Source organism: Komagataella phaffii, chromosome 1, assembly GCF_000027005.1.
Source record: "Komagataella phaffii GS115 chromosome 1, complete sequence".
Classification (NCBI taxonomy): domain Eukaryota; kingdom Fungi; phylum Ascomycota; class Pichiomycetes; order Pichiales; family Pichiaceae; genus Komagataella; species Komagataella phaffii.
The window spans coordinates 2,554,373-2,573,072 of NC_012963.1; the positions used below are offsets into that span (position 1 = coordinate 2,554,373).

The 18,700-nt window shown below is 42.4% G+C and overlaps 9 protein-coding genes across 9 annotated transcripts; 4 read left to right on the top strand and 5 right to left on the bottom strand.

Moving 5' to 3' along the window:
- Positions 1 to 522: 522 nt before the first annotated feature.
- PAS_chr1-4_0614 (Core Sm protein Sm D3) lies at positions 523 to 825 on the top strand (the record flags this gene model as incomplete). Its single annotated transcript, XM_002490708.1, has 1 exon — positions 523 to 825. The coding sequence occupies one exon, from the start codon at positions 523 to 525 to the stop codon at positions 823 to 825; it is 303 nt and encodes a 100-aa protein (XP_002490753.1).
- A 572-nt stretch (positions 826 to 1,397) lies between these two features.
- Positions 1,398 to 2,348, top strand: PAS_chr1-4_0615 (mitochondrial phosphate carrier protein; the record flags this gene model as incomplete). Its single annotated transcript, XM_002490709.1, has 1 exon — positions 1,398 to 2,348. One exon carries the CDS (start codon positions 1,398 to 1,400, stop codon positions 2,346 to 2,348), a length of 951 nt encoding a protein of 316 aa, XP_002490754.1.
- Positions 2,349 to 2,456: 108 nt separating this feature from the next.
- On the bottom strand, positions 2,457 to 3,140 carry PAS_chr1-4_0616 (Hypothetical protein; the record flags this gene model as incomplete). The annotated part of the gene is made up of 1 exon (XM_002490710.1): positions 2,457 to 3,140. The coding sequence occupies one exon, from the start codon at positions 3,138 to 3,140 to the stop codon at positions 2,457 to 2,459; it is 684 nt and encodes a 227-aa protein (XP_002490755.1).
- A 257-nt stretch (positions 3,141 to 3,397) lies between these two features.
- PAS_chr1-4_0617 (Phosphatidylinositol (PI) phosphatase) lies at positions 3,398 to 5,221 on the bottom strand (the record flags this gene model as incomplete). The annotated part of the gene is made up of 1 exon (XM_002490711.1): positions 3,398 to 5,221. One exon carries the CDS (start codon positions 5,219 to 5,221, stop codon positions 3,398 to 3,400), a length of 1,824 nt encoding a protein of 607 aa, XP_002490756.1.
- A 124-nt stretch (positions 5,222 to 5,345) lies between these two features.
- PAS_chr1-4_0618 (WD repeat protein required for ubiquitin-mediated protein degradation) lies at positions 5,346 to 7,478 on the top strand (the record flags this gene model as incomplete). The annotated part of the gene is made up of 1 exon (XM_002490712.1): positions 5,346 to 7,478. One exon carries the CDS (start codon positions 5,346 to 5,348, stop codon positions 7,476 to 7,478), a length of 2,133 nt encoding a protein of 710 aa, XP_002490757.1.
- Positions 7,479 to 7,733: 255 nt separating this feature from the next.
- On the top strand, positions 7,734 to 12,287 carry PAS_chr1-4_0619 (Metal resistance protein YCF1; the record flags this gene model as incomplete). The annotated part of the gene is made up of 1 exon (XM_002490713.1): positions 7,734 to 12,287. The coding sequence occupies one exon, from the start codon at positions 7,734 to 7,736 to the stop codon at positions 12,285 to 12,287; it is 4,554 nt and encodes a 1,517-aa protein (XP_002490758.1).
- A 25-nt stretch (positions 12,288 to 12,312) lies between these two features.
- Positions 12,313 to 13,866, bottom strand: PAS_chr1-4_0620 (uncharacterized protein; the record flags this gene model as incomplete). Its single annotated transcript, XM_002490714.1, has 1 exon — positions 12,313 to 13,866. The coding sequence occupies one exon, from the start codon at positions 13,864 to 13,866 to the stop codon at positions 12,313 to 12,315; it is 1,554 nt and encodes a 517-aa protein (XP_002490759.1).
- Positions 13,867 to 14,537: 671 nt separating this feature from the next.
- On the bottom strand, positions 14,538 to 16,322 carry PAS_chr1-4_0696 (uncharacterized protein; the record flags this gene model as incomplete). The annotated part of the gene is made up of 1 exon (XM_002490715.1): positions 14,538 to 16,322. One exon carries the CDS (start codon positions 16,320 to 16,322, stop codon positions 14,538 to 14,540), a length of 1,785 nt encoding a protein of 594 aa, XP_002490760.1.
- A 140-nt stretch (positions 16,323 to 16,462) lies between these two features.
- PAS_chr1-4_0621 (Major facilitator superfamily) lies at positions 16,463 to 18,280 on the bottom strand (the record flags this gene model as incomplete). The annotated part of the gene is made up of 1 exon (XM_002490716.1): positions 16,463 to 18,280. One exon carries the CDS (start codon positions 18,278 to 18,280, stop codon positions 16,463 to 16,465), a length of 1,818 nt encoding a protein of 605 aa, XP_002490761.1.
- Positions 18,281 to 18,700: the final 420 nt, after the last annotated feature.

Genomic DNA, 18,700 nt, shown 5'->3' on the forward strand with positions numbered 1-18,700 from the left:
TGCTTCCTCCCATAAAGATAAGGATCTTGGTATGGCTTAACAATGACTACATCCAATTTGTGGTGATGCACAACTGACAGTTTTTTTTTTTAAATCATCTTCAGAAATGGCTCATCGGACAGCTAATCTAAGTGAAGATAACATGCAACATCACGGCCACAGTAAGCAAGACTGACATGTGGCATGTTTCGATGCAGGTATCAATAGCCACTGTCCTCAATTTCAATTGTCAAATGTCCAATTCTGCAATGACGTTAGTATGGTTGTAAGTTTGCCATAGTAAGTTTCTTTTGACTGTTGAAACTCGCCAAGCTGCCCAGATTTTCTGACGTATGAGCTGTGGAAGAAGGTCACACGAGTTTGTAGCGAGTGGAGAATCTAATTGGTTTGTCGGGTCGGCTGCTCATTTTGCAGTCTCTCTGTTTCATCCGTCTGGCACTACCCAGATTACATAATCAATCTTAAATCCGCGTTTTTCATTCCTATCAGAAAAACTCTCACCCTAAACTACTACAAGGAAGAATGGCACTTAGTATTCCAGTGAAACTTCTCAACGAAGCTCAAGGCCATATAATATCTGCTGAATTGACAAGTGGCGAGAGTTATAGAGGCAAACTGGTTGAATCTGAGGATTCCATGAATATACAACTCAAGGACGTTACATTAACAGCCCAGGACGGCAAAGTCAGTCATATGGAACAAATATTCATTAGAGGTTCTCAAATACGGTTTTTCTCTGTCCCAGAAATTCTCAAGAACGCCCCAATCTTCAATGCGAATGAAACAAAACCACAGGCTCCAATCAGAGGCCCCAGAAGGCGATGAGAGAGTTTTCTCAGAAAGCCGAGAAACAACAGGTCAGCAAAAGATACATTAATCAATGGAGTAGAATAATCAAATGAAAATTAGCCAAATTTTGGGTTTTTTCAGAGACCCTTTCTGTAGTTGGAGAACACCAGTCTCCATACCCTCTAGTCAACACTGCCAAAAGTTTCAGGAATGTTAGAGCCTACTGTGTACCAACCGATATGAGGCACACTGAGGCTCAAATTCAACCCACCAATTCACGCAGTCTCAATGGTGCCCAAGATACGATTACCCCGGGTTGTCGAATCCATTCGCTGAAAGCGCAGCCGTCCTCTTATGGGCACCTACCAACCCCGTGGATATCTTTCCACACACCCACAGGTCCCTCTTCCGTTGATCTCCGAATCCGGTACCCTGGCGGAGGTACCTGTCTCAATAACTCTTCTTTTCTCTTCGCACCCGACCCCGGGGGCCAATCATAGCGCGCCCTCGGATTCACCATCTTCGAGCATGAAAACGTTGCAAAAAAACCTTCCCCTAATCCTTCTTTTCTTTTAATAATCAACCTAGATTTAACCCAATTGCAAAAGATGGCTTCCACCTCTTCTCCTAAAGCTGCTTACAGCACCCCATCATACTCCCTGATTGACTATGGTTCTTTTGCCTTGGCCGGTGCCGTCGGTTGCGGTGTTACCCATGGTTCCTTGACTCCTGTTGATGTTGTCAAGACCAGAATCCAGTTGGAGCCAGCTGTGTACAACAAAGGTATGATCGGTTCTTTCAGACAAATTATTGCCAAGGAAGGAGCTGGTGCTCTTTTGACTGGTCTGGGACCAACCATTTTGGGTTACTCTTTGCAAGGTGCCTTCAAGTTCGGTGGTTATGAATTGTTCAAGAAGACATTCATCGATGCTCTGGGTTACGAAAGTGCTGTCACATACAAGACTCCCATCTACATCGGTTCCGCTGCTATTGCCGAGTTCTTTGCCGATATCGCTCTGTGCCCTCTGGAGGCTACCCGTATTAGACTGGTCTCTCAGCCAAATTTTGCTAACGGTTTGATCGGTGGTTTCTCAAGAATCCTCAGAGAAGAGGGTGTTGGATCTTTCTACAACGGTTTCACTCCAATCCTGTTCAAACAAATTCCTTACAACATTGCCAAGTTCTTGACCTTCGAAATTGCCTCCGACGCTATTTTCGGTTTCGTTCCAACCCCAAAGAGTGAATTGTCTACCAGTGCTACTACTGGTATCAACTTGTTGTCTGGTGTTATTGCCGGATGTGCCGCCGCCTTTGTCTCTCAACCTGCCGATACTCTTTTGTCCAAGGTCAACAAGACCAAGAAGGCTCCTGGTCAATCCACTCTAGGTCTTTTGGCCCAGCTGGCTGGTGAGTTAGGTATCAGAGGTTCTTTCGCTGGTCTCCCAACACGTCTGGTCATGGTGGGTACCCTGACTTCCCTGCAATTCGCCATTTACGGTTCTTTGAAGAAGGCATTGGGATGTCCTCCAGCCGTCGAACTTGGAGCTAGTGGTCATTAAAGCAAACACTTCGCTGTAGATATTGTGCCGACTCCTATTACTTATATTATTATAAATACATACAACCGGTTTTTTTCTGTTTAACTTTACTTTTCATCTTTTGGACCCTCAATCCAAGGCCATCCCGTCGCCCGTGCTAACGGCTGGAAAGGCTTCACCAGTGGCTCCTGAGGGCTCTTCATCCTTACTATTCTCTGCCCGACTGCCCATATAATCCTCCAGCTCTTTGTCCAAGTCTTCAGCGTTTTTAGAAGGCTGACGAACCTTCTTAGGGCCATTCTTCTTGGCTCCCTTAGGACCTTTAGGACGGCTACTCACGCCAATTCTTTCACTCAATGGGGTTTCGTGGACATGTTCAACAACCATGATTCTTCCTGCAGCAAGCTTTCCATTGAACTGTTCTATTGCCTGATTGTTGAAACTTGGTTCCTCATAACACAAATATCCAACGCCAGTTGGGTCTCCAGTGTGAGGGTTGATATCCAAATGGACAAAAAGAACAGGAGCAATTCGCTCAAAAAGTTGATGCAAGTCTTTCTCTGTGATTTGAAAATTCAAGTTCTTAAGCCTCAAATAATCCCTGCCATCGGCCAATCGTTCAGCCTCTGGATTTGTCCTTGGAGGAGGAGGCCCTCTCTTTGCTCGTGAAACTCTTGAAGAACGGGGTGTCCCTTTGCCTACTCTGTTGGATTTGGAGCTGCCACGGTCCCGAGAACCTCTTGGACCCTTGGGAGGGCGAGCATCTTTGGATTCGCCAATGATTTCATCTAATGACTTTTCTAATGAAGTCATTGCTAGGAGTTTGGTGAAATGACGATGAGCGAGCGATGTTTTCTCTGGACGATGATGACGGATGGCATATAGGAGCAAGCCGCAAACATGGCGCGAACGAGAAGTCAAGATCCACTTTACGCCCCGCATACTCCGTACGCACCTGGGGTTCAAGATTCATGAACATTGGAAAATGGACCAGACCTGCCCACCCCCATCTACTGCAAATTTGAGGGTATAACGAAAAGAAAACACATATAATTCTAACTGTAGTCTCTCTAATCTTTCTTCAAGACATTGGCGTCGCCAAAGTCAGGATTCTTCTCAAAGAGATAATTGTTACCCTTTCTCTGTTTTACCAAGTAGTCTAGATCACATAATTGCGGCCAATTAACGTACTGGTAGCCATTCTTAACAATATAGAGCCCACTGAGACCTCCAAAAGTCAAACAAAGGCCCAAAAACTTGAGATTGTGCCATGCGAAGAGTGGTCCCCTGGGATAGAATAGTGTCAGGGCAAACAATGAAAGAGAGACAATCAACACGTAAGGGGCATATTGCACTTGGAGTGGTCGGCCATCTGTGAATGGACTAGAAATTGCCTCATAGGGTAAAAAGTTGCCCAAAAAGAGGTCGTATCCATCTTGGCGGGGTCCATCCTTGTAGTTATTCTTGATATATCTGGTAATAGAGTTGGACAAATCATACAAAGCTCCAATGGTGGTTCGTTTTCCTGTTCTTGTGTAGTCAGTTTTCAATGCTCCTGTACCAGAGTAAGAAAGGGAGACGGCATCGGCATTGTCCGCCCAGAAGTTCTGAAATTCAAAATTGAAAGCTTTATCTTGTTCCCACTGTTCAATTTCTTTGACAACGTGGCTTGAAGCTAGTTGAGATTGTAAAACACTTCTGGAGATCATTGACTGTACCACGTTGGTTCTATCTAGACAATCCATACAGTTGGTTCTAATCACAGAGGATTGCTTTTTTACCACACTTAGTTTTCCATCGTCTACAATGGCATGGAAGTAATCATCAGTAGAAAAACCCAATTGAGCCAATTCTCCAAGAAGGAGCTTCACGTTGTGCCATTGCATCTTTCGACATCGGTGGTGGAAATCAAAATAGATATACTTTAATGATGAGTCCCCCAAATTATTAACGGCCCCTTCATAAGCATTCTTGACAGGTAACTCATAACCCTTTTGGTCAACTAAGTTTACTAAATAATTTGTACCGTATTCGGAGATTTGTTCATCAAAGTGCAACCGGGTACTCGGTAAGTTAGAGGTGCCGATGAATAAGCTCGGTTTGTATCTCAAATTGTTCACTTCAGCCCAAGAAACAGGAACAGATCCCCTTGTTTGTAAAAACGAAAAATAATGAGTCTTAGTACCTTCTGGAACTATCAGTATTTGCTCAGTTTCATTGAAATTGGCGGCATGTCCCTGAGAGTCAATCCCACGACGGAAATATCTGGTTCCTGCCCTTTGAGTGGATCTTCGGGTAATCAAACCAAAAGAAACTGGACTCCCATTAATACTGGTAGAAATAACATTGGCATACCCATAAATAAGGGGCAGTACGAAACTTTTTACTTGACTGTATTCTTTACTGAGGCTAATGAGCGGTTCACTTAAGAAACGGTTCCAAAAGAATCGCTCATCAGGGCCCAACAAACCATCAGAATCCCCATTCAAAGTTTGTCGTTGCATTGAGTTGGTCAGATCGTAGCCATAGGAGAAGTAGAGGCTGGCATTCTTCAGATGACCTCTTACCAATTCCAAGTACTTAGCGTCATCTTCGACCTGAACTTTATGAGAAATTGGCCAAAAGGAGAAACCAACCATCCTGTAAACTTTTGATCCCTTGATAGTACCACATTCACTTCCTCCGTCTATGGTTACCAGATAGGTGTTGCTGCTGAGTCTCAGGACACCTACAATTCCAGCAATAGATCGTAACTCTTGAGTGGAGCTTTTAATGTCTGATTTTTTCTCCACAGAAAGCCCGGATACTGTAAATCGAATAGCTGTATCATCGGACGACGCCTTATAGACAACATAATCTTTTCCTGACTCTCCAAGAATCAAAGGTTCACTCATTATCGTCGATTCCGCAATGTTTGTTGATCTTCAAACTAAGCAGTTCCTTCTAATCGCGCCATATGCTAGGCGGAGGTGTCATCGCGCAGTTCAATCTGGGATCTTTCCAAGCTTCTACGCCACCATGTCCTTCAAGCTATCTGCATCTTTAAAGGGCCATGAACAGGATGTTCGGGCAGTGATATCTCCTTCAAATGAGACAATTGTGTCCGCATCAAGAGATCAGACTGTTAGAGTGTGGAATAAGGCTGAAAATTCAGAGAACCAATGGAATGACGGGATCATAAACCATCGTTCTACTGGTTTCATCAATAGTTTAGCCTATTTCCAGGACGATGGCCTGGAATTGATTATTTCTGGGGGTAAGAACCAACTGATTGATCTCACTGCTCCTTATAGCACTCAAGAAGAAGATCCAGTATCCGTGTTGATCGGACATGAGGCAAACGTATGTTCTCTCGACTCCAAGGGCCCCTTGATTATTAGTGGGTCCTGGGATACTACAGCTAAAGTCTGGCAAGATGGTTCGGTTTTATATAATTTGAAGGGACATTCTGCCTCTGTTTGGGATGTCAAGATCATTGATGCCGTTAATCATGAATTTCTTACTTGCTCCGCCGATAAGACGGTTAAGAAGTGGAAAGGAGACAAGGTGATCCAAACTTTCACGGGACACACAGATGTTGTCAGAGCATTATTGCCGCTAGCCAATGGATTTGCCAGTTGCTCCAACGATGCTACAATCAGGATCTACGACTACAACGATCCCAGACCAACTAATATACTCACCGGCCACGAAAGTTTTATATACTCTCTAGGAGTTTTACCAAATGGTGATTTAGTGAGTTGTGGGGAGGACAGAAGTTGCCGGATATGGAGTGATCATCAATGTCAACAGGTAATCAATCTACCTTGTGTTTCTGTGTGGGATCTGTCTGTCCTACCTAACGGCGACATTGTACTGGCAGGATCCGACGGTAATATTAGAGTTTTTTCGGAAGATCCTGCAAGGCAGGCTTCAGAAGAAGCAATTGCTGAATTTGAAGAGCTTCTAGCCAATTCTGCCATCAGTGAATCCACCATGGACAACATTAACAAAGAAAAGCTTCCGTCATATGAAGCTCTCAAAACGCCAGGGAAAGAAGGCCAAACAATTATGGTGAAAAGTCCTGTTGGAGTGGTAGAGGCTTATAGTTTTACAGATGGTAAGTGGGTGAAAATTGGAACAGTAGTTGGAGGATCAGGCAATGACACTAAGAAAACCTATCAGGGAAAAGAATGGGACTATATCTTCGATATTGATGTTCAGGAAGGAGCCCCACCTTTGAAACTTCCTTACAATGTAAGTGAAAATCCGTTTACTGCAGCTGCGAGGTTTTTGGCTGATAATGATCTACCAGCTACTTATGCTGACCAGATTGTTAAATTCATTCTTAGCAATACCAAAGGTGTGGAGCTGGGATCAAAGGATCCTTTGGAGGAGTCATCAATTAACAGATCTAGTCTCAAGATCTTTCCAATCAAAGAATATTTGCCAGTCAAATTCTCCTCGACTGAAGCATTGATCAAGGGAGTTACAAAGCTGAATACGACTCAGAAGCAAGGGCAACTGACTGCTACACAAATTGACGAGATTAGACAAGCTCTGAGTGGTGGAGGTGTTAACCGGAATGTTGTACTAACCTACGCAACACAAATTATCCAAAAGTGGGATAATAATTCGAAACTGGTTGGTCTGGACTTACTGGGTTCTATCATAGCGAATGTACCTACCCCACCTGACAATCTTTTTGACCTTATCAACACCGGTTTGAAGGTTGACAAGGCCCCTAATACGTTCATGCTAACTTTGAGATGCTTGAACAGCATTTTCCAGAACAGATATTGGGGAGAGTCGTTATTAAGAGATGAGACTCTTATCAATGAGTTGTCATCGTATGAGTTCGATAGCTCTTACTTCGAGAAGAAGAACGTTCAGATCGAATTGGCTACCATGCTATTGAATTTTGCTGTTTTAACGGCGAAGTTTAATGAACTTGCTTTACAGGGACCAATATTACGGGCTATATCCTCTTTTGCCAAGTCAATTAACGACGAAGAGGCCAGATACAGGTTATTGACAGCTTATGGAACAAGTATTTCTGCACAGAAGGTTGATTCGGCGGAGCCTACTTGGCTGGATGTATTTGAAAAAGAGTATTCCACGAATCAGAGGTTCGTCGCTGTCATCAAAGAGATAAAACTGTTACGGTCGTAGTGTTGGAATGAAATCATCCGGTTAAAATCTAGAAAATTTTAGACAGTTTAACGTCGAACAGCAAATAGTTGGGCATCCCCACGAATACAGTCCTTTTCTCTGCCCATTTCTCTGCAATTCCTTCGAAGCTCTTTCTGGAGGAGCACATCCAAGAAACCCGAAAGGTTTCGTCATTTGGTTCGCGCCTCACAAGTTGTAATGAAAAATGTAATAAATTTAATTAGTAAGAATTAACATCTTCTCTCTCAACCAACGATGAACTCTCTTGATTTTATTGCGGACTCTGTTCAACATCTGTTTGAACAGACCTCAATGAATATCCTGCCATCTTCGGGTCTGAACTCAGGATCTTTGCAGAATGAATCTCTTCCAGTGACATGTTCTTGGGGATGTTTCGATGAGGAAGGTTGGGGTCCCATGTCACCTTACTCTGACCTTACAACCTGTTTTATCAACGGTGCATTGATCAACTTCTCTTCCCTCTTTCTGGTCTTGGTGGGCGGGTACCAGTTAGTTGCACTGAGAAGGTCTAGGACCACGAATACGAACATTGATTGGACGCTACCCCTGAAGCTAGTCTTGATCAGTTTTCAGATCATCCTCAACGTCAACCTAGCGGCTAATTACTTCTACGAAAGCGTGGACTTCAAGCATGACATCAAGTTTGTCACTCCAGTTTTCAGTTCGGTGGCATTGATCGTGGCTTTGTTTGCTCATTACGTTGAGGTCTTCAAGACAAGTGTCCCCCTGGGCTCCCTGCTATTCTATTGGTTGTTCACTTTTGTATCCGGATGCTTCAACCTGGGAAACCTGATTGTACGCTCCAATTATGCAAACCCCACGTTAGTGACCACCGTTTTCACCATTGTGATAGCCCTGATATTGTTGATTTTGGAGTCTGCATTTCCGATCAGGCCTGCCTCACCTGCTGGTTATGAAATTTTCTATCCCTTGTCTCCCTTCGATACAGCTCACGTATTTTCTCGTATTACTTTCCAATGGATGTCCGGATTGATGAAAAAGGGCCATGAATCCTTTTTGGGCGAAGATGATCTCCCACCCCTTCCTAAGTATCTAACGGCTAAGATGACCTCAGAGAAATTCAATTACAATTGGACACATCAACTCAGGACAAAGAAAGACCAACTCTCTTTAACCTGGGCGCTGGCAAAGTCATTCGGGGCCCCTTTCTTGGTTGGAGGTATTTTCAAGGCATGCCAGGATATTCTTGCATTTACTCAGCCACAGTTGCTGAGAATTTTGATCAAGTTTGTAAATGACTACAACGACGGCAATGGTACTGTTCCCTTAACCAAAGGCTTCATGATTGTTATAAGTATGTTTTTGGTCTCTATTGTGCAAACTGGTTGCTTGCATCAGTACTTCCAGAGAGCTTTTGACATGGGAATGAAGATCAAGACAGCCTTGACTTCCAGTATTTACTCCAAATCTTTAACCTTGTCAAACGAAGAGAAAAGCAAATATGCGACCGGTGATATTGTCAATCTCATGTCAGTCGATACTCAACGTCTACAAGACCTTGTACAAAACATTCAGATCATTTGGTCGGGCCCTTTTCAGATAATCCTGTGTTTGTTTTCTTTGCACGGTCTGGTGGGCAACTCCATGTGGATGGGAGTTGTTATTATGATTATCATGATACCTTTGAACGGAGCGCTAGCAAAGTATCAAAAGAAGTTACAGAAGATTCAAATGAAAAATAAAGACCAGAGAACTCGTATTGTTTCTGAGATTTTGAACAACATCAAGTCTTTAAAACTTTACGGGTGGGAATCTCCTTATAAAGAACGATTGACTTACGTTAGAAATGAAAAAGAGTTGAAGAATTTGAAGAAGATGGGAATTTTTCAAGCATTTTCAACGTTCACCTGGAGCTGTGCTCCATTTTTGGTCAGCTGCTCTACTTTTGCGGTGTTCGTGTTGACTAACAAGAACTCCCCACTAACTACAGATATTGTTTTCCCTGCATTGGCTCTGTTCAACTTGCTTTCTTTTCCACTGGCAGTTATTCCAATGGTTATCACTTCAATCGTGGAGGCTCAAGTTGCTATCTCCCGTTTAACTAAATTTCTGACGGGAAGTGAACTTCAAAATGACTCTGTTATACGCCTCCCAAGGTCTAAGAAAGTTGGAGAGACTGTGGTTAGAATAAAGAGTGGTCAGTTTTTATGGTGTAGAGAGCCCTATAAGGTTGCTTTGAAAGATGTAAACTTTGCAGCCAGAAAGGGGGAGCTCAGTTGTATTGTTGGCAAAGTTGGTGCTGGTAAATCTAGTTTGATTCGATCAATTCTGGGTGATTTGTACAAGTCAGAGGGAACTGTTATTATTAGAGGTTCAGTTGCCTATGTGTCTCAAGTTCCTTGGATAATGAATGGGTCTATCAAGGAGAATATTTTATTTGGTTGCAAGTACGAGCCTGAATTCTATAAGAAGACACTTGAAGCATGTGCGTTGGATACTGATCTGAGCATTTTAACTGACGGAGATGCTACTCAGGTTGGTGAAAAAGGTATATCTTTGTCAGGCGGGCAAAAGGCTAGACTATCACTGGCCAGAGCTGTTTACGCAAGAGCAGACGTCTACTTAATGGATGATGTTTTGTCTGCTGTCGATGAGCATGTTGGCAAGCACATAACTACGCATGTCCTGGGTCCCAGTGGTCTGTTGAGCAGCAAATGTCGTATTTTGGCAACTAACAACATAAACGTACTCAAACACTCTAGCCACGTTTCTCTGATTCAGGAAGGTTCGATTATTGAAGAGGGAAATTATCAGACCGTTGTCTCTAACTCTTCCTCCAAGTTAAGCGTTTTAATTAAGGAGTTTAGCAAAGCAGCATCTTCGACAGATAATAGTGGCACCAATTCGACTGCTGAAGTCACGCCAGTGCCGTCGCAACTGGGAATTTCAAAATCTGTTTCTGACACAGTTAGTTTGAGGAGAGCTAGTTTAGAATCGTTTTCCAAATCTACATCCAACAATTTAGATGAAGAAAGCAAACAAAAGATAAACAAGGAACATCATGAGCAAGGCCAAGTGAAGTTTAACGTTTACAAAGTTTACGCAAATGCTTGCAACCCAAAGGCTGTTTGCTTCTTGCTGTTCCTCATTATCCTTGCAATGTTTACTAGTGTCCTTGGAAATATTTGGCTGAAGCATTGGTCTGAAGTGAACACTGAGTATGGTGGCAACCCGAACATTGCACTATACTTAGGAATCTACTTTGCTTTGGGAATTGCTTCTTCTCTTCTCTCCCTGCTAAAGACCGCTATGCAGTGGATCTACTGCACAATCTCTGGATCCAAGTATCTCCACAAAACGATGACTGACAGTGTTTTCAGAGCTCCTATGGAGTTTTTTGAGACAACCCCTATTGGTCGTATCTTGAACCGTTTCTCAAGTGATATTTACAAAGTGGATGAGATACTCGGTAGAGTTTTCGAACAATTTTTCACTAATGCCGTCAAAGTATTTTTTACAGTAGCCGTGATTTGCTACTCTACATGGCAGTTTATTTTCATGATTCTACCAATTCTTATGCTGTATGTTTACTACCAGCAATATTATTTGAGAACATCTAGAGAATTGAGAAGACTAGATTCCGTTTCAAGATCTCCAATTTTTGCCCATTTCCAAGAAACATTGACAGGAACTTCTACCATTAGAGCCTACAACCAATTGGATAGATTCAGATACATGAACCAATCTAAGGTTGATTTTAATATTAGTGCCTATCACCCAGCTATCAGTGCTAACAGATGGTTGGCTGTTCGTTTGGAATTCTTAGGATCAGTTATCATTCTTGGAGCATCCGGTCTTTCTATTTTTACCTTAAAGTCTGGCGGTATTACTGCTGGTATGGTTGGTCTTTCGGTCAGTTATGCTTTGCAAATAACTCAGTCTTTAAATTGGATTGTAAGAATGACCGTTGAAGTTGAAACAAATATTGTGTCTGTGGAGCGTATTATAGAATACTCCACTTTGAAATCAGAGGCTCCAGCTATCATTGAGGACAATAGACCACCCAAAGATTGGCCTTTTGAAGGAAAGATTGAATTCAAGAACTATTCTACTAGATACAGAGAAGGACTAGACTTGGTTCTGAAAGACATTAATGTTTCCATAAATCCGAAGGAGAAAATTGGAATTGTTGGAAGAACTGGTGCTGGAAAATCGTCTTTGACGCTTGCCCTTTTTAGAATAATTGAAGCTGCCCAAGGTAGTATTTGGATCGATGGAATTGATACCAGCAAGATTGGTCTGGAAGATTTGAGACATAAGTTATCTATTATTCCCCAAGATTCCCAGGTATTTGCAGGAACTTTGAGAGAAAATCTTGACCCTACGAATCAGTATAGTGATGACGAGATTTGGAAAGCTATAGAGCTGGCACATTTGAAGCCTTTGGTGATATCCATGGCCGAAGGCGATGCTACAGGGTTAGAAGTCCGTCTTGCTGAAGGTGGATCTAATTTATCAGTCGGTCAAAGACAATTGATTTGCCTTGCTCGTGCCCTCTTGATCAAGTCTCACATTTTGGTCCTGGACGAGGCTACTGCTGCCGTTGATGTAGAAACTGATCAAGTTTTGCAAGAAACTATCCGAAAAGAGTTTAAAGACCGAACCATTTTGACCATTGCCCATAGGTTGAACACTATTATGGACAGTGACAGAATCATAGTTCTAGACAATGGTAGAATTGCTGAATTTGATACTCCAGCAAATCTGCTTAAGAACAAAGAATCTCTGTTCTACTCTCTATCTTCGGAAGGAGGGACGATAGAGTAACTATACCCTAGCGTACGCACTTAATCTAATCATTTATTATTAGGATGTACTTATTTTTTTTCTTGTAGGTGCCTCTTTTCTTGTTGGCTGCTGTTGTGGGCGGAGTACTTTCAGCTGAAGGGATAGTTTTCCCCGCTACGTTTTGATGAAGTGTAGTCATTTCCTTTTTGGTCATTTTCTTTTGCTTTTTAGCTGGAGGTTTTTTTATCTTCTTGTCATCCAAAGAACTGAGTTCATCTTGGTTTTGCTGGTGATGCTGATTATGTTGTTGCTGCCGTTGATACAATTGCTGTAATTGCTGCTGACGTTGTTGTGACATGGCCTGTTGCGGTTGTTGTTGTTGCTGCTCTTGTAGTTGCTCTTGGTCTGGCTGCTGCTGCTGTGGCTGAGCTCTTCCTTGCTGGATCATTCTTTGTTGAATAGCAGCTTTCTGCTGTGGTGTTAAGTTGTCCAACATTGTATTCATGTTTCCTGTATTACTACTAAAGCTTGACAACATCCCCGGAATCTGGCCAGGTTGAAGGGGTCTCTGACGTTGACTAGAGCCTCCGGATTCTTGAAGACGTTCTTCCTTTTTCCTCCAAGCTTCTACAAACCTCAGCCTCATGAACTGGCTGGAGGTGACAGAGGAACCCTGTGTCTGGGAGTCGTCATCGAATCTATCACTCAACAGTAGCATTAACCTCTCATAGTCAGAGCCATGCTGCGCCATATCCTCATGCAATTTCCTGTAGTCAACAGTGTCTGCATTCACCATGTTACCACGAGCATCTGGCCTGTGTTCATGCACCACGGTATCCGTCTCAGGGTCGTAATAAGGATACTTTACCTCTGGTTTCAAATTAGCCGTGGCTCTGTGAGGGTTCAAAGGAACAGAAAGGTCAAGATTTCTTTTTGAGGCTGTTAGGATTTCCGTTTCAATATTCAAAGACAAAGAGTCTGTAAATCTAACTTGTAAATAATCAGTTTGGTACAACAAATCAGCATATAATGACAACTGCGTTGGTCTGAGAATAGTTGTGTAAGTCTTAGGAACTTTTGAGGGTTCTTTCTTTTCATTATTTGTGTTGTTAGCGGACGATTCTGAACTTACGTGTTGAGAATCTTTTGCATCATTGATATGGGCGACCAAGTGTCTATGGTCATATATTCTGAGTATGATACACCCTTCATATAGTTGAACACCAGCATCCTTGGTTACCTCTATCAACGCCGGTGGTATTTCCTCTCGTGCAACATACTCCAGGAAAGCCTTAATAACACTTGAGTTTTTTGGTATGACCCCATCCTGATCGCCAAATCTATAATGATTTTCGTGGATGTGAAAAGTCAAAGAGGGAGGGAATTTTTCGTACTTGTGAAGTATCTCCTCACTCGTTTCGGCAAATTTGTAATTTTTGAGTTTCTGATGCAGTACTTTCTGTTGCAATAATCTTTGTTGTTGTGGAGTCAAGTTCTGAGGGTTTATCCTCTGGCCATTGCTCAGGGTCACAGACCCATTGATTGGTCTTTGTTGAGCCTGAGGCTGTGCGGTTTGCATATTTTTCGCCCCCACTTGGCTTGACTGGATTTGACTCATTTCGGAGTATTTATTAGATGGGGGCCAGTGCTTCAACTCTGAGGATTTATGATACGGAGCCTTCGTGTTGTGAAACTTAGTTTACCTTGAGTATGTGACAGACGAAAAAAGATCGCGAAGTGTTGGTTCCGGAGATGTTCAGCGGTCACATGATCACAACGTTTTACCTCTTTCTATGTAAAACGGTTTTTACCCCGGTTCTTGAAAAGACTCTATGTAGAAACCGAGCTGCTGTATGCGTAAGGTTGTATGGCGGAAGGTAAACGGAGATTTCATGTTTAAGAGGCCTTGCGACATCTCATGTTTTTGATCCTTATATTATGGACTATGCAAAAACGGAAATGTCAATCAAATACTGGAAACCCCATGCTATCTGTAAGACCTGTGTGTTGAAATACAGTCGATGTCAATAATCGTGACAGCGATATTAGCAGATTAAATTATAAAAGGATTATAGACAGCCTAGAAAGATATAGTAGCAAGAAACCGATTACGGAATCAATCTGCCCTATGGTGTTTAATTTCTGCATTCTTTTTTCGGTCTTTCAGTTTCAGTTTCGTTAAATCTATTCTACTATTTTCTTAATCTCTCCAGAATACCTTGCTCTTCCCTTTGCTTCTCTCTCCCTTCGTTCTTCGTTCTCCGTTCTCCTTTCTCCGTTTTCCGTCTCCTACTTCGCCTTTGTATCCTTCACTTCATCTTTCTGCTTTTCAAGCTCTTCTTGTAGTTCTTTAAGCTTCTTTTTCAATTCTTTAAGCCTCTTTTCCTCTTCCTCTTCCTCTTCCTTTTTCTTCTTTTCCTCTTCTTCCTTCTTCTTCTTTTCCTCTTCCTTCTTCTTCCTCTCTTCCTCCTTCTTTCTTTTTTCTTCTATTTTCCTTTCCTTCTCTTTGTTCTTTAGTCTATCTTCCTCCCCACGAGTGACACCATATTCTTTACAATAGGCTTTGGCAGCATCCAATGCACATGATTGTACTTTTTTGAAGTTTTCTATCGTTTTCTTACCGTCAAAATGCAAATCACTAAGGATACGTTGAAAATTGTGTTCATCTTCCGCTTCTGGACCTCCATAACCGTCCAATTCAGACAGGTATTTGTATAATCCTCTGATGTGAACCACAGAGGTACTTTTATCCGCCTCACTAAATGTCAATGACAAAATATCTTCTCCATTGCTACCCGTAACCTCCCAGTTATCAATACTATTGGGAATTAAAACAGACTGGCCTGAACTGCATGGTAATCCGTCTCCGGTATACGGTATAACCTCCAAACCAAAATCAATAGAAGAGGAGAGAAGCTCAGCAAAAAAGTTTGTTCCTTCTCTAACAAAAAGCATTAACATTGGCCTGTACATTGTTTCAGAACACCCGCAATCTGATATTCTCGTTCTTGGGAATGAAACCCAAATTTCTTTGTCGTCTGCCATCGGGATTGCCTGAGGAAGATTGAGCATAGGAGTGGCACCACGTAGCTCGGAAGACATGCCAAAATCATGTGGTAACTCAAATAGAACATCACATGCACCGTTATCAAGACTGCAGTTGAGTACTCTCAGAGGATTGAACGAGTAAACAAAATGGACAGATTCCTGGTCGTCTTTCAAGAAAAATGGGACCCAATTCTTTTCAGTGGTCTGCATCTTAAAGGCGTTAGTTCTGTACATGACTGTTTTGTATTGGTCAAATGGAGAGATAGTGAAAAGTCTTCTAAGTTTATTATTTTGCGTCAAAGTGTTGAACATCACCAAAGGATCAGGACCAAAACGACCCCTTCTCAAAACAACTCTAGGATCTTCCTGTCCACGATACTTGCTATTTCTGTCCCAATTTACTGCAATAGGCAGAACTTGCGGAAATGCATGGTGCTGGAGCTTTCCAGTATTTGGATTCAGAACGTTCAGAAAATGGCCATTCAGTTCGTTCCAGTTTTTATCGTATATTTGAGCAACCAGAATAGACGTTATTGGTCTATTTGCTTTTCCTTCTCCTGAAAAGACCACCCGTCGAACCAAGTAATGCACGTCGTGGTCGGGCAGAAATACTGAACTACCATAAAACGTAAACCAATGTTTCTCAATTTTTTCTTCTTCAGTCAATTTCTTGTGCTCTAAATCCTTCAAAGCAGCATAAGCTTCGGTCTCCAAGACTCGGGCTCTTATAAATTTCATATCGCAAAGTATTTCATGCTTAGGACTAACTTTCAACAAGCCATGATAAGACAAATCGTAACAACCTAGCACTGGAGCATTATCATAGATGTTGGTGACATAAGAGTCAACCTCCATGTCATTGAAAGTCCCCAAGGTAACCGAACTGTCGTAAGCAGAGGCCACGGCATGGCCTGGTGTGGGGATTCCAAAAATACTCTTGTCGTCCCAGGAAAACACTACCGCAAACCAGACTAAGGCTAAGGCTCCCGCTGTGCTAAGGAGCAACACGTTCGACCGTATTCTCATAAACAGCAGCAAGGAAGATACCAAGCAATGGAAGGAAAAAAGCTCACATTATTTACAGGGTGATGCAGTAAACGATGCAGTAAACACTAAGCTGCAGAAATTTCATAACTATGAAATTTACTTAGAAAAAATTATGCAGTTTAACTCTCGAACAAAAAGTCCAGCCTCTTAGAACCCAGGTTCTCCTTCTCAGCTCTGTCCAAGTAGGCAACTTTCTCTTCTTCACTAAGCTTCTCCCATTTTTGAGTCTTCCATCTGTTTCTCAGAATGTAGTATGTCTTGGAGACAACGTAGAGGGCAACGACTCCCAAAGAAATACCAATTAACTGTCTGTTACCTCTCTTGTACAAAGGCTTATCGTCTTCCCTGTAGATATAAGCACCAGCAATGTTCGACAATTGAACCACAATGTTGAACAATGATGCACTTATTGTTCTAGTTCTAACCGAATATGAGTTACGGGAACATAGACCGATTAGTACCGGTTGGGGGACTGGGGCACCAACAACGAACAGTTGCAACACATATTGTCCCCAGGGAGATATCTTTTCCACAGAGGTGTATTCAATGATAACCATAATAAGCAACCAGAATTGACACAATATACCGATAATCAAACCTTCATTGAAGAACTCACTGACTAATGAAATAGCAATTGACATGATTCCCGCCAGAAACGAAGCAGGGATTGTTAAGAGATTGATCTCAGTGGTAGTGAACTCTAATGCCCTCAAAGTAAGAGTAAGGTATCTCTTTATCGGTATCTGGGGAATGGAAAATACCATGGCCAATGCGTATATAGGCCATAGATCGTAGTCTCCCAACACTTTCCACAGTTCTTTTGGCGTAACAGACTGTCTATTGTGCATATCACTCTTAGAGGGGTCATCCCGCAACAACCGGTTTACCATTATAGTTTCTTCTCTCTCTGAAAACCATCCCTTAGGGAATAACTTGGATTTGGTCTGTGTGGGACCCTGCACCATGATAAAGAAAGCAGCGATACCGATAATGAGAGTAATACAACCTTCAATCAAGAAGAGATACTGCCATCCATAGTGGCCAAACGAATTGATTTTCAAAAGACCAATGGCAATCAAAGAACCGAGAATACCACTGAAAGCATTTGCACAGTAGAAAACACCAACCCGGACCGGGAGTTCAGTTCTTGTGTAAAAATAGGAAAGATACAGCATAATGTCTGGAATGAAACCACCTTCCAAGAGACCAGTCAGGAATCTCAAAGCAAAGAAACTCTTCTTACCAGAAATCCAAAATTGGGCACCAGAAGCGATACTCCAAGCACAAACTTGAATGGGGACCCAACGATCAGGACCAATCCTCTTACCGATCATTTGGGACGGAATTTCTGTGATAATGAAAGCAGCATTGAACAGATTTGACCCAACGTTGAAATCATCGGTAGTCAACCCAAGATCAGTCAAGAAACCAGCAGAGTTAGCCTGACTGATATTAGAACGATCCAGAGCCAAACTGAAGAATAGAACGCATACCAGAACCAGAATGGTCCTATCCAGTTTCTTAACAATTTTTGTCTCTTCTCTCCAAGTCCAACGAGCGAGAGGGTCAAATCTGTGATAATCTTGATAGGTTGGCTTTGGATAGTAAACATCAGCGACATCTGGATCATCAAAGGCAGATGGCTGTGTAGCGATGGCATCGGGTTCAGTTTTTGTTTTCCTGCTGAAAAATGCACCAAAACTAGTTTTGTAAGCGTTTCTGACCAAAGGTTCACCCAGAGGTGGAATATCTGGTCTTTTCTCCGCAGAATCTTCTCGGATAGTTACACCAGCAAAGTCTTTGGAAACTGCTCCTACTTTCTTCTTGATATTTTCGTGATTCACGGCGTGCCCGCTCTCAAGAGCAGTCGAAGTGGAATTACTCCCGATCGAGTAAGTGTCTGGTTCTTGAACCGCTTTCTTTTCGTTGTCAGACATGCCTTGCAGAAGATTTTTCTACCCCATAACAAAGCTCCAGTTATATATCAACCATAGGGGGGTTTGAAAACCATAGGAAGACGAAGAAGCACTCACTTCAGGCCAATTATAACATCATTATGGCTTGCAATCTTTTAGACTGATAATGGTGGAAACACCCCTTTGAAAATGGTGGAAACACTTAAATGACGGAGAAAAAGTTGGGACATACCACCTTGAATTGGTACCGTGGCTTTTTATTATGCACGAGAAACAAGCAATATCTGCATCTCAACTTAGATTACGCATTAAGATGAGCCACAGATTTGATTGTCGTCAGACTACAAAGGAAGGGGTTCATGAGTAATCGAGTTGCCAATCACTAATCAGCTCCCATTGTGTGACCACCCGTACCACTACTGATATTTTCCCACCATTTTT